The 14,474-nt window shown below is 40.1% G+C and overlaps 1 protein-coding gene across 1 annotated transcript in view; it reads left to right on the forward strand.

Moving 5' to 3' along the window:
- TPH1 (tryptophan hydroxylase 1) overlaps positions 1–14,474 on the forward strand; it is a 35,355-nt gene that overhangs the window by 11,606 nt on the left and 9,275 nt on the right. Inside the window, exons 2-6 of the mRNA XM_061610222.1 lie at positions 3,139–3,322; positions 8,461–8,561; positions 10,068–10,135; positions 11,872–12,068; positions 12,711–12,846. Of these exons, the coding sequence (XP_061466206.1) occupies positions 3,139–3,322; positions 8,461–8,561; positions 10,068–10,135; positions 11,872–12,068; positions 12,711–12,846 (686 nt within the window). The remainder of the gene's footprint in view (positions 1–3,138; positions 3,323–8,460; positions 8,562–10,067; positions 10,136–11,871; positions 12,069–12,710; positions 12,847–14,474) is intronic.

The following is a 14,474-nucleotide window of genomic DNA, read 5'->3' on the forward strand; positions in this document are numbered from 1 at the left end:
TTCTTCTTCAAACTGTGAATATAATTTTGGGTTTGGCAGCAATCTTGTGCACACTGTCTTGGAAGTCACCCCTCCCAACTAAAAACATGAGGAGTCACATCTGAGCAAACGAGCAGAGGAGCAGTCTACCAGGGTTTTTCACATGTGACACTGAACAATTTCACAGAACTTGAGGGGTGTGTGAGTGTGTGTGTGTGTGAAAGACTGGTGCTAGTGTGAGATGAAATGGAAGAAAGCCATTTATAATCTGAATGTACATTTTACCCATGCAGTCGTACATTTGCAAAGGAGAGAAGTGTAAAAATTGATGGAAGGCTCCTGTGTAAAATAGCCAAAAGCCCAAATCTGGCATAATGGGCATAATTCAGCCAAAGTTAAGTATTACTCAGGTCACAGGTTTATGCACATTTCCTTTAGAGTAAGTCCTGTTGAGCAGTGGAATTACTGCCTAGCAAACATGCATAGCATTCGGCTTGGGCTCTCATTATTCATTTCAATTTACACGTGGCTAATTTGTGGTGGCCTACATTAACCAAGACACATTTCTTGGGGTAATCCATCAATTTTTATTACGTCTTGCTTGTGGAACTGTCCTTTGAAATGTCTCACGGATGACCAATTCAAGTGTCAATTTCCATGTGTTTGTGGGATTAAGTTAAAATGTCATCATGTCAGAACCAATCAGAAGGATGGGGACCTAAGCATACTGAATTCAGGGCATGTTCCATTGAAATAAAGGGGACTGCTTGTAAATAAATGAGTTTGGGGCTCACATGCTAGAAGATCAATGACAAATGTCACTTGGCAGAATTCTCTGGTAAAACCCCTTTTCAACGAATGGGAACTGTGCAAGTTCAACATAAGAAAGGCATTTGTTTCTTTCAGGTATTGTGTACAGCAGTGCAGTAAAGATAGTAACAACTTTGGAAATAACATGATGCATTTTGCTATTGTATTGAGATGTTGGATTTAAAAACAAAAACAAATCCTCAGCCTAATGTGATATGATCATAAAACTGTGCACCCCAAAAGAAGAATGAGATACCAGAGTCTGATCTGAAGGAATGAACCACTAGAACTTTTAGGGCAGGGATTCCCAAACTGTGGCCCGAGCTTCATTCAGGTGGTTTGCAACATGGCCACATCAAATATTTATATTGATTTTTAGTTGTATTTTAAGTGCTTCTTTTATTTCTTATATTTCATTTTATTATTTATTATTGTCTCTTAGATTGCATTCTATGGCATTCTATGGCATTCAAATTGTAATTCAATAAAATACGGTATAAGAACTAAAAGATGCAAATAGAATTAAAAATCATACAGCATCTAGCATAGCATAATACAATTGCTATAACTGGGGAAAAAATCATTACGTGCTCTGCCAAGACAGTCCATAATTTTCAAGTGGTCCATGGGAAAAAAGTTTGGGAACCACTGTTTTTTTTAATTGTTTTGCATTTCAGATCTACCTGAATTGTAACTTACTGGGGGCAACTTTGCACATTATGTGGAAGTGCTTATTGCAATTTTCAGGGTACTGTGCAAAGGGGGCCTATTGTAGGTTGCCTCTTTCCCAGGAGGTGCATTAACTGTTATTCCATCCACTGCTCTTGTATCTCACTACTACATAACATATGCATAGAAGACATTAGAATGGTAATTATTGCTGCATTTTCTTACTAAATAGTGAATTGCTCATCAGTATGACTGGTAATTTAATGTTGAAGTCAATAATCTACTTTTTTGGGGGGAAAGTAAAGGAGCTGCATTTATGCATCCCTCCAGAGCACGGGGCAGGAACATCAGACCCTGGTGGCCAATGCAGCCCTCCAGGGCTTTCTTTCTGTCACTCAGGACTCTTCCTAGGCCAAACCCCTCACTGGACATGTGCTGGGCCTTCATCAATTTCTTCTGACTCGCTCGAATGCATGTCTTTGTGTGTGTGTGGTAGGGCATAGAAACCTCTAACTTTTCCATCATGGCTGGTATGCACCCTATTGCACAAAGCTCAGAGTCACCTCTGATGCTCCATACACTTTTGCCTCTGGCCATGCCCCAGCCCACCACTGGCATGGGCCCCCGGGAAGATTGCCCATGAGAAAAGGTGGCCATGGGCCAGATAAAAGGCTTCCAACCCCTGCTCTACAGGACAGAATAACATATTGTGCCTGAAGTGCAAAGTGATCCCCCCCAATTGTTTTTTGTAGCTATTATTTTGGAATTTTACCTTTGCCATTTCCTTACATTTTGTACATTAGCCTAGGATGGGAACAGAATTAGCCTGATTAATAAGAGACACTCTGGAATATCAACTGCTTTAGCTTAGGACTGAGCAATACAAACAACGCATATGCTATTGGTTTTAAAAAATGGTGCATGCAGCTGAAGGTGGTAATATTCCCAGTGAACATGCTTCAGTTGTCAAATGCTGTTGGTGATAGGCCAAGTTCAGAAGTAAGGAGAAACTGTAGTCTTCTCCTGTGTGAAGAAGCTGTGGGAGCTTTGGGCTCATCTGCTCCTCCTCCCCTTATCTTCCACGTCTGTGACAACAAGGTCAGAAGCTTTTGCTTCTGATTTTAAACAAACCATAGTTCCCTGTGACATCTGTTTTCACTACTGTAAGTGAGAACAAGCCAGGATCAAACTGTGATTTCAGATCCTGGCTTGTTTTCAAACCACAGATTGAACAAATAATAGTTTTCCAAGTTTGGGCTTCATGGGCAACTGTGGTTAGTTTTAAATCAGACATGGTTGCTTCAGATCTCCTCCTCTAGTGCCCAAAGAGAACAAGGTATGAATGGAGGACTGCACAAGACTGAAGTTTGCTGTGGCTCATTCACATAGTGGGAAACTATGCTCTCCCATCACAGCAGAACTAGGATTAAGATAAAATATTATCTTACTATAATCTTTGTCCATATATATGAATTATCATACTGCATATGAATAGTAGTATCATAAGGTTACATTCACTATCGCAGGAAGTGTATTCAAAGTGTGCATTCTTTTGTGATATTTAATACTATTATCATACTAATTATATTTGACTAAATATACCAGAGAAAGAGATGAATAGCAGGAATGTTGGTCCTTAGATGCTGTTGACAATCTAACCAAAATGGCTTGATCTATCAGGAAAAACATGTGAACCTGGTGCACATAGAATCTCGAAAATCCAGAAGACAAAATTCGGAGTTTGAGATCTTTGTGGATTGTGACAGCAACAGGGAACAGCTAGATGAGATCTTCCATCTCTTGAAATCCCATGTCAGTGTTGTATCTGTGAATCCAACAGACAATTTCACCGTACAGGAAGATGGTAAGGAAGAAATGTGCATGTGTATTATATCATATGACAGTGTTTGTTGTGCTAGATTTTTAAAACAGTGCCTTATTTTTTTAAAAGAGATTTCTGATTTTTGTATTTCATCCAATGCACTTTTTAACAAGAGTTCAAAATCAATTTCCTTCCACCATGAGAGGTATAAGAACAAAGTTGCATATATTAGGTGTAGCAAAGAATTGGATATGGAAATGCTGAGTTAGGTGAACCTATATTTAGGGAGGGTGCAGCATGATTTTAAACATATTTACTCTAATTTTCACTAGGTTCATCTTACAAGGCTGCAATCTTATAAAAAATTAGGCATGTTTTAAACATGTTGATTTCAGCTGTTGATTTCATTCGGTTTAGACATCCATAATTCTGTACTGGATTGGGTTGCACTTATGTTTAGATAGAATTGCAATTTCAGTGGATGAGATTTGATTCACGACCAGGATCTGATCACTATATTTGGGAATGAAGTTTTCCCCAGCATAACCTTGCTACTGAATTAAAAGCTTTTTTACCTGCCACCTAAAGCAAGTGGATTGACTTATTTGCTTGAGCTACCAGAATTAATGTCTGCTGGGGCACTCTAAGATATCAATTAGTATGGATGTAAGGGGGCAAGGATCAATAGGGATTCATGTGTAGAGTAGAAGCCAGATGTGCTTTAATGAATAGAGGTCCCTGCCTTGAGGAAAGGGAGTTGGACTAAAAGAGCTGTAGGTTCGTTCTGACCGCTGTGACTCTGAATACTATTTGATTACATTTCTGTCTCCAGCATAGGTAGCAATATATTCTGCTACATGTAATGCAGTAGAACTATATCTATTTCTTAATTCAGGGCTTGTACAATTATGTATCAACTGAACCATGGAAAACCTCTTCTTTTTATGGTGTCTCTTCCACAATATGTGAGATCTGGCTATTGAGATCCATCTTGCAAACTTGTGTCTTAGGTTTGTTCTCCTTTAAAACTTTTTCTCTCTCCCATAAGTTCTTGTTCTAGTCCTTTCAAGCCTTTTTGACATAATCACCATCAAGTCTTTCCACTGCAAGTAAAGGATTAATTTCTTCACTGTATTAATGAATTGTCTGTGAGGCAGGGTTGGGAACCTGTGGCCCTCCAGATGCTCTTGGACTACATCTCCCATCATCCCTGAGCATTGGCCATGCTGGTGGGAGCTGGAGTCCAACAAGACCTGGAGGGCCAGATTCCTAGCCCTTAAAGCAGCCTTTCCCAACCAGTGTGCCTCCAGATGTTGTTGGACCACAACTCCCATCAGCCTCAGCCAGCATTGCCAATGGTCAGGAAAGATGGGAGTTGTGGTCCAACAACATCTGGAGGCACACTGGTTGGGAAAGGCTGCCTTAAAGCCTCTTCATATGAGCAACATCTGTGCCTTACCCTTTTCACTTTATTGGGCAGTAGAGGTTTGAAAGTATGTTTGTGGCTCTCACCTAGGGTTATAAAAAGATTACTCTGGACTTATCTTTAAGACGCATTCTCCAACAGAGTAACTGGAGATGATAGATTTATTTATTTATTTAGACAACTGATATACCACTTATATTTAAATGAAACTCTAAGCAGTGTACAACAGAAGAAAACATCTTAAACATCAAATACAACCCCCCCCGGATAGGCTACAATCTATAAAACACAAGTAATAACTGAACAGAACATCCTCTTTAGTATCAACATTTGGTATAGACATTGCACATAAAAATCACCTACAAAAACATGACAAAAATTTATAACACAGAAGATGGAACAAAATATCCTCTAGCCTTCAAGAAAAAAATTATTAATAAAAATCAAGTAATATATATATAAATTCAACCTTATTTTTAAACAGGGTAGATTAGAGGGAAAAAATCAACTCATTTCTCAGTTACTATACATCAATTATGTCATTAATAAATTAAAAAAGCTAGACAAGTAAAACTGCCAGCCCCTTTATAATCACAAACAGAACTTCATTTAACTATAGTTGGAAATGGATATTATTCCATTTACTCAAGCACACTCGTACAAGATCAACAGACATTAATCAAACATATCAAACATATCAACATATCAACCAATGCACTCAAATGTACTAATTTAGCACACCTCAAATCACACTCGGCAAGCACTCACATAATTCAGTCTCACATAATTCAGTCTCACATCCTAAAACAACCTCACATGTTCACACCATGAGAACCAGTCTAATTTAAATACGTACAAACATGCAACAACCACACACACACACAAACATTCATACCAAGTACCAAGCTGAAGAGCGTTTTTGTTTTATGGTTTAGTTTACCTGATTTAGCCTATTTGATTCTGGGGTGGGGATATGTTCTTCACGTTACTATTAGCAGTGTTTGTTTCTGAGATTGTTATATTTTATTTAAACCATTTCCCCCTGCTCTTTATCCAAGATGCCTCCCAGAGTAGCTTACATATAATGAGCAATCAAGGCAGTCCCCATCCACAGGTCTAAAAACAAAGTTGAGACACAACACACAAGGGAAATGGATGAGGAAAAATGCAAAATGGGCATCAGTTCTTAAAGTCATGAAATTTTTATAATGACCAGTTTAAAGAGAGGAGGAACCAAATGGAGATGTTTGCTTAGCTGCGCTGGTGGAGCAGGCCTGGCTCCCATAGAAAAGATTGATTTACACCATAATTTTTGTTGTCCCTTTTTATAGTCTCTACTGTTGTAATTGACCATAATCATGTTTGTGGTATACTTTGCAGGGTTTTAAAAATCATATATTTTATCAATGAAATTGTTTGTATTTTATGTTTTTATAGTAGCGCTAAAGAAGACACCAATTAAAATCCCATGGGCATAATAAAGTACATTTTTGTGTTCCTAAAGGGTTTCCCTCCTCTTGCTCCTGGATTACAGTACACATAAAATCTTAATTTTGATATTTCATCTCCCCAGTCCCTACTCCACCCCCAGTAACAGTGCATTTGTGGCTTTCCTAACTGGGTTGATGTTATTTACACAAGGAGGAAGTGAATGCAAACTGCTTTATTATTTATTTATTTATTAAATGTGTATCTTGCCCTTCCTCCCAGGAGGAGCCCAGGCTGGCAAACAAAAGCACTCCAAAACATCTCAAAAACAAAAGACTTTAAAACATATTAAAACAAAACGTCTTTAAAAACAAATTTAAAAACATCTAAAAAAGTAATTCCAACAGACTCAGGTTGGGATAAGGTCTCTACTTACAAGGCTTGTTGAAAGAGGAAGGGCTTCAGTAAGCACCAGAAAGATAACCAAGGTAGTGCCTGTCTAATATTTAAAGGGAGGGAATTCTAAAGGGTAGGTGCCGCCACACTAAAGGTCTGTTCCCTATGTTGTGCGGAACAGACTTCCTGATAAGATGGTATCTGCAGGAGGCCCTCACCTGCAGAGTGCAGTGATCAACTGGGTATATAAGGGATAAGATGGTCTTTCAGATATCCTGGTCCCAAGCTGTATAGGGCTTTGTACACCAAAACTAGAATCTTGAACTTGGCCCGGTAGCAAATGGGCAGCCAGTGCAATCTTTCAGCAGCGGGGTGACATATTGGCAATACCCTGCCCCAGTGAGCAGTTGCACTGTCACATTTTGTACCAGTTAAGCTTCTGGACCAACCTGAAGGGCAGCAGGACTTTGCAGTCATTTGAACAGGACTTGCATAGGAAGGCTTCCTGATGGACGCTTCTGATGTGCGACAGCAGGCAAAAATCCACTACGAGATGAGGAACTTGTGGCCCTCCAGATCTTGTTGGACTCCAACTCCCAGCAGCCCCAGCCAGCATGGGATAGTGGGAGATGTAGTCCAGCAACATTTGGAGGGCCATAGGTTCTCCACTACTGCCTTGCATCTTTCTTTGTCTTCCACCTCTCTAGGGGTGTAGTCATCCGGTGTCGCGGGGAGGTGTCTTAGACCCTTTACTTTTGTGGAAGCAGGGTCCCAGCCAGGTCGCTATGTATGATCCAATCACTATTAAAGTGTTAGCCACTGAGTGGGGAATGTGTTAGCTACTGAGAAGAGTCTTTGACATTTTATGCTGATCTGAGCCAGTCAGGATGGAAGGATGTGAGTCAGTCACTGAGAAGACTCTTCTCAGTAGCTAGCACACAGTCCCCTCTTTCATGCTGATTGGCTCCTAGGGATGTCTGTTGCAGTGAAGTGTGGACTTCGAGATAACACAAAATCAAGGGAGGTGAGGGAAAGTGGAAAAAGGGGGCATGGCTGTGAGGGGGCATGGCATGGCTATCATGAAGGGACCCTGCAGTTCTGAATTTGCGACTACACTACTGCACCCTCCACCCCGTAGATTAAACTGTAACCACAATTGCTTTTTCCATGACATTCTAAAGGTAACTTCTGTGTCTTCCACAAGTTGTCATCTCCTATAATCTGAAAATGTAGGTGGGTGAGAGATTGGGCTTTGCTAAGGGTGTATTTTCAGTGCAGCCATGTCTAAAGTGAGCCTCTTCCCAAGTTTCATTTCTAGTGCAGGATTTACTTGCTAAAACACATCCGTGCTGGTTAAAAATATGATGCAGAAGCATATCTAAAGCAGTGTTCACAGAGTTGAGTGAAAACATCACTTGCAGAACAAACCTGTTTTGGGGGGCTGAAAGTCCCACTGTCCTCAGTGGAGCTTGATCCTTACTTAGCAAGTGCATTTTGGACTGCAGTCTCCCACTTGTCCTTAGAACACAGTGGAACTTGCATGTGAGTAAACATGTTTAGGATTGCACTGCATAACTTTATAGTATTATCTTCTCTCCTGCACGTGCATGACATCTCTGAGAGCAAGAGCTGAACTGAAACCTTGATACTAATTTAAAGCAAGCAATAAGAGCTATAATAGCTAACAAATTACTAAATGATCTTCCCCTATTTTTAGTATTAAAGTTCCTTTGTGCCATATCTACCACAGGAGGAAGTGCTCAAGGCTGTGCATATGTGAGATAGGGAGACATTCTCTTCTTCTCTTGACAATAATTCCTCAACAGCTAGATTTCATTTTCTAGCTGTCATCGCTAGCCGTGAAAATGGTTCCATTTTCCTAGCCAGCTTAACTCTATTAATAGCCATATGGGTTTTATTCATTCCCTAGATATGGAAAATATTCCCTGGTTCCCTAAGAAGATCTCAGATTTGGATAAATGTGCAAATCGTGTTCTGATGTACGGTTCTGACCTGGACGCGGATCATCCAGTGAGTAGATGCACATTGGCATTTCTCTCCCAATATTTTTGTTGTCTTTAAAGACCTCCTTAAAGCATTTACTTTGAATATCTGACTATCTAATACTTTAGACTTGTACTCCAGTATCAGAGTTTGTTGCAGATCAAACATACTAAATGTCAGCCATAATAATTCTGAGTCTAGTAAGCTAGATCTGGGACTTTGGGTGCCTCCAGACTGCCACTATTTTGCAGGAGGGATTCAAGCACATGCCATAAATTTAGGTTTGTGCAATTAAAGAGGACCAAGGCACTCTGCCACTCAAGCACAGCAAGCCCACTTTAAAAAAGAATGTGACTTTGGAAAGCAATGGGAAAATGCACTGAAAAGCGTGGGATGAATGAATGATTAATGGGAAGATGGGTAAATACCCCACAAGCAAATCAGGATGAATGTGGGATGAATGCTTACTGTCCTGTAAACAAATTTATTTTATTTATTTTATTTTTATTTATTTTATTTAATTACATTTCTAGACCGCCCTACAGCAGAAAGCTCTCAGGGCGGTGTACAACAAATCAGAATGAATACTCAATAATGACCAGACATAGTCTAACCACAGTGTAAACTTTGTGCTCCCCCATAGCTGCTTTGACAGAGGCTGTGAACACACTAGTAGCATTTCCATTGACCCTACCTTGAGGGGGAACGGGTTGATCTACTGATCAGTTGTGAAATCTCTTTGAAGTGAATTTTTGAAGAAAAAACCACACTCAAGCTGAACCCACTAGGGTTTACAGTAAAAAGGGGCCGGGTTTGACTAGTGTGTGTTTTCAGAAAAGATAGATGGAGACACACTGGGACTGGAAAACAGTGAGTATGTCTCTACCCAGAGGGTGCTTTCAGAAGACCTGTTTATTGAGCATTCATCCTGATTTGTTTGCATGGAGATTAGGTGAGATTGGCAATTTAATGAGCATTCATTCTTATTTGTTTGCGGAGAAGGTAGATGACATTGTGCCCAGTGAATTTTCCTGTCACTTTCCTTATCACATAAAATTAATACAATCTTTTGGAGAAGCAGGTTTGTTGTGCAAGACCTCCAAATCAGCTTTAATTGTGCAGTTTGAATCTGTGAGAACACTAGTCACCTACAGCAAAGCGTTTCCATTAGCCACACCTGGAGGGGGAATGGGTTGATCTGCTGATTGGTGCAAAATCTCTTTGAAGCAAATAATAATTAAAAAAATGCACTCAAGCTGATCCCACCAGGATCTAGAGTAAAAAGGGGCAAGGTTTGACTAGCGTTGTGTGCCCCCATTTTCAGAAAAGAGAAGTGGAGGCGCACAGGAACTGGAAGAATGATTAAGTGTGTCTCTACCCTGAATTTCCAGGTATGTGATTGAATTCCACCCCAAAATAGCAAGAGTCTGGAAACAGCTAGCATGAAGACAGTGCTTCCTTCCTTCCTTTTTTTAATACAAGCATGCTGATTATAAAGACTGACCTGAGCTTTTAAAAATATTTCACTTTTAGGGTTTCAAAGACAATGTTTATCGCAAGAGACGGAAATATTTTGCAGACCTGGCTATGAACTACAAACAGTATGTGTCAATGCCTGCTGAATGCTTTTGCAGCAATCTTTTACAGGATCAGGGACAAAGGACTGGAGAATTATGTATTTGTAATAATCTGTTGATTGACAAATGTAGAGGTTGAGAATATATTATGGAACATAAAGTATGCAGCCATGCCAGTTCCCTTTAGCTCCTTCCAAATCCAAGCTAGAGTTTGTCACACCAAAATAAAGTTTTTATCTAAAATCATTTATCAAACTTATAAGACCAGGAAAAAACCAATTATTTCTTTATTTTTATTGTATTTGCATTTTATTGCATTTGCATTTTCCTCCAAGGAGCTCAAGGCAATGTCTGTGGACCTGCCACTCCCATTTTATCCTTTCAACAACCCTATGAGTAATTTTTATTTATTTATTAAATTTATATCCCGCCCTTCCTTCTAGGAGACCAGGGCAGCAAACAAAAACACTAAAAACACCCTAAAACATTTTAAAAACCAAAGGTTTTAAAATATATTAAAACACAACATCCTTAAAAACATATTAAATCTTTCAAACATCTTTTTTTTTAAAAGCTTTAAAAACATCTAAAAAATTATTCCAACACAGACCCAGACTAGTGTAAGGTCTCTACTTAAAAGCTTTGTTGAAAGAGGAAGGTCTTTAGTAGGCACTGAGATGGTGCCTATCTAATGTTCGAGGGGAGGGAATTCTGAAGGGTAGGTGCCACATCACTAAAGGTCCGCTTCCTGTGTTGCATGGAATGGACCTCCTGATGATATCTGCAGGAGGCCCTCACCTGTAGAGCGCAATGGTCAACTAGGTATATAAGGGATAAGATGATCTTTCAGGTAGGGTTAGGCTGAGAGACTTGCCCAAGGTCACCTACTGAAATTTGTGACTGAGTAGGGACTTGAACCTGGGGCTTCCCAGTCCTCATCCAAGGTTTTAACCACTACAACACAATCTTGGCAGGTGGCTGTGATGCAAAGTGTGTTCAGTGCAGGTGACCATCCAGGTAGATTGAGGTGATTCTCCTGCATTGATTGCCCATTACATGTATACACTCTTCCCAGTAAATACACAACTAAGCTAAAGTGGAGAGAGGGGGCCTTTTTAAATAATGGAACAACAGACATACTATGAATGTGTAAAGGGACTCCATTTCCATATGTTCATGTGATGTCTGGATAGTGCAAAAGCTTTAACAGTATTTGTGACATGACAGCATGAATGCTTATAGGAGGGAGAAAAAAGGAAAGCAAATTTTGCTCCCATCTCTTATTGTTCACAACACACACACACCACTCCCAGAACAGTGGCTTCCAATGTCTTCCAAAGAACCATGGGATTCCCTGAAAGCATATCAGGGCTCTTAATGTGGAAGAATCCCTTTCTGATGCATTTTGATGCACTAGCTGTTTCTAAATGAAAACTGAGCTCATGATGACCTCAGATCAAGCTGACATCTCAGTGACTTGGCCAACCTCCTCCCAAAGTGACAGATGCCACTGGATAGGCATTGTTTCCTGCCTTTGGTAATTAACACTAGACCTGGCAGAACCCAACTTCGAAGGCCATTTTCCTATTGGCTGATCTGAATTTACAAGCAACAGTCAGCCCAATGTTTCCAACATGTAATAGCGCAAAAGACAAACAAAATTTGGGACACTGAATCTAAGGTAAAACTGGGATTCTAAAACGTTATGTAGAAACAAATGTTTGTTAAAGGTAATCCTTTATTCTGCCTTCTCATCACAGTGGTGACCCAATTCCAAAAGTCGAATTCACTGAGGAGGAGATCAGGACTTGGGGCACTGTATTCCGAGAGCTGAATAAACTCTACCCAACCCATGCTTGCAGAGAATATCTTAAAAACCTACCTTTGCTAACCAACTACTGTGGGTACCGAGAAGACAACATACCCCAGCTAGAGGATGTTTCACGTTTTCTAAAAGGTAATGTGCAGACATCTGTTTGATCAGATGTTTTGGCTGAGGCAATGCTACCATTTCAATATGACGGGTAGCCAACATGCTGCCTTCCAGATGTTTTGGACTACAACTCCCATCAGCCCTTGCCAGCATGGTGATTCTCCTGCATTGATTGCAATGGTCAGGGATGCTGGAAGTTGTGTCCAGCAACATCTGGAGCATGATGATGGTTACACCTGTGATATGGCTTTAATGAAGAACAACACGCTAGAGATCAATATACTGTATGTGTGAACTGTTGGAACATGGGTGTTTTGTGAGGGGAGTTTGCAGGATGTTTATCCTCTAAATTTGCTAACATCTGATAATGAAACAAAGGCTTGGTCCTTGTTCTTAGTTTTGAAATCAGAAGTTGACAGTCAGAGGGCAACTTAAACATTTGCTATTCCTTATTATGGAAATAACATTCAAAATGTACAAAATACTTTTAGGCTATAATGTCTCATTATTTGTATTTGTTATTTTGTGTGTGGTTATTCAGTGAAACTATTTTTTCAGCATGAACGAAATGCTTAAAGTAGTGTACAATAAAATGATTATAAAGATGTGAAAAATGTCGTAGTATTTTAAAAAAAGTGAATTGTGGTGCATGTCTTGGTTTTGCAGAGCGTACTGGATTTACTATCCGTCCCGTTGCTGGATACCTGTCACCCAGAGATTTCTTGGCAGGTTTAGCTTTCAGAGTATTTCACTGCACTCAGTATGTTAGGCACAGTTCAGACCCTCTCTACACACCAGAACCGTAAGCAACCTTTTAAAAAAATCCTTATTCTAAATAATGTGCACAGTTATGCTTATTCCAAAAAAAGAGCACCCATTATGAAAGCTTGGTGTTGGTCAGTGAAATTCTTTTCCTGTCTGTTTGGATATACGTCCCATTGGGTTCAGTGAAGGGCACTCCTTCGTAAATGGGTACAGGATTGCACCTTAAAGCTAGGCTTTATAATAATATTATAAATCTAGACATGATTATGTCCTCATTTCCAAAAATGTAGATCAAATCCAATTTGTGTTAAGTCTCATGAGTTAGTGGGCAGTGAACAGTACTGGGTGAATAGAACCTCTCCTACCTGAGGATGATCAAACCTACTTAACACAAGCGTAGCTCTCCCAATACTGATTATTTCCACTTTTTTTAGTACAACTGAAGAAATAAAACAAGTTGAGGGTTTTTCCTCTTCTTTTTGAGCTCCTTAATCTAAGAGCCTAGCTCTAAACACTAGTGTATGAAAATATGAGCTCCAGTGTCTTAGAAGTTTCACTACGATGAAAAATACCAAATTAAATAAGTTTACCTTATTTGCTTGTCCTACTTTCCTATAGACCAATTAACTCATCTATGTTTTAGATTTACCAAGCAGGAATGCCTTTCTTAACACTGCCATCTTCATCATCATATATTTTTCTGGCCTTTTGGTTTCTCTGTGGGTTGGTTCACATGCTTGCCCAACCTGATGATTCTCTTTCTGCAATAGAGAAATAGGCACCCAACTCCACCATATATATAAATCATGTCATGTGCAATAATATGGGTGTTCCCTGTGAAGTCCCAATTAATGTGATCTTTCTCCTCTTTTGACAAGGAAGAATAGATCCAATTGGGTCTCCATGCCTCCATGTAGAGATCCATGTCACTTTATCCATTTATTGTTACATTTATTTTATCTTTTATATTGTTGCATGCCACCCCAATCTCCGAGCTGTGAGATTTCCAGGGGTCCCTGTGCTCGCCCAGTTTCGTTTCCTTGGAAAGGAGGTCAGCGGAGACTGTGGTGTCTTTATGAAATATGGTTTATTTATTTACACACATTCCAACCTGAGCTTAGGATGGAGGGGTTCAAGGCATCAGCAGTCCAATATCCAGCTTTTCCATCAGGTTTACAGGAGGCACCCCAAAGCCATGGTGCAGAGAGCCAGTCTCTCTGCCTGCCTCCAGTTCCCAGCCTTTCTCCAGACACACTAACAACATGAGCGTCTCCTTGACCCCAAGAGGGGGGGAGGCTCTCCTGAAGAGTTTTAATGACAAAAGGGTCTCCCTGGCCCATTCACCAGTTGATGGGCACCTGATAGACCCATTAACCCACCTGGCCACTCTATTAGATTAACAAAAGAAACTCATCTGACCAGCAGAGCGGGTTTCTCACCCCCAGGCACAGGATTCCAAATCAGAGACTGAAAGGGGACTATCCATCTCAACTCCAAACCCATAACAATATACTAACTTTCCTCCAAAGAGCTCAGTGTTATATAATGACTCTCCCCCTCTCCATTTCATACTCGCAACACCCCTAGATCCCCCCCTTTCCTCCAAGGAACACAAGGTGGTGTACGCAGTTCTTCCCCTCCCTGTTTTACCCTCACAACGCTGTG

The sequence above is a fragment of the Rhineura floridana genome, chromosome 2 (assembly GCF_030035675.1).
Source record: "Rhineura floridana isolate rRhiFlo1 chromosome 2, rRhiFlo1.hap2, whole genome shotgun sequence".
Lineage (NCBI taxonomy): Eukaryota > Metazoa > Chordata > Lepidosauria > Squamata > Rhineuridae > Rhineura > Rhineura floridana.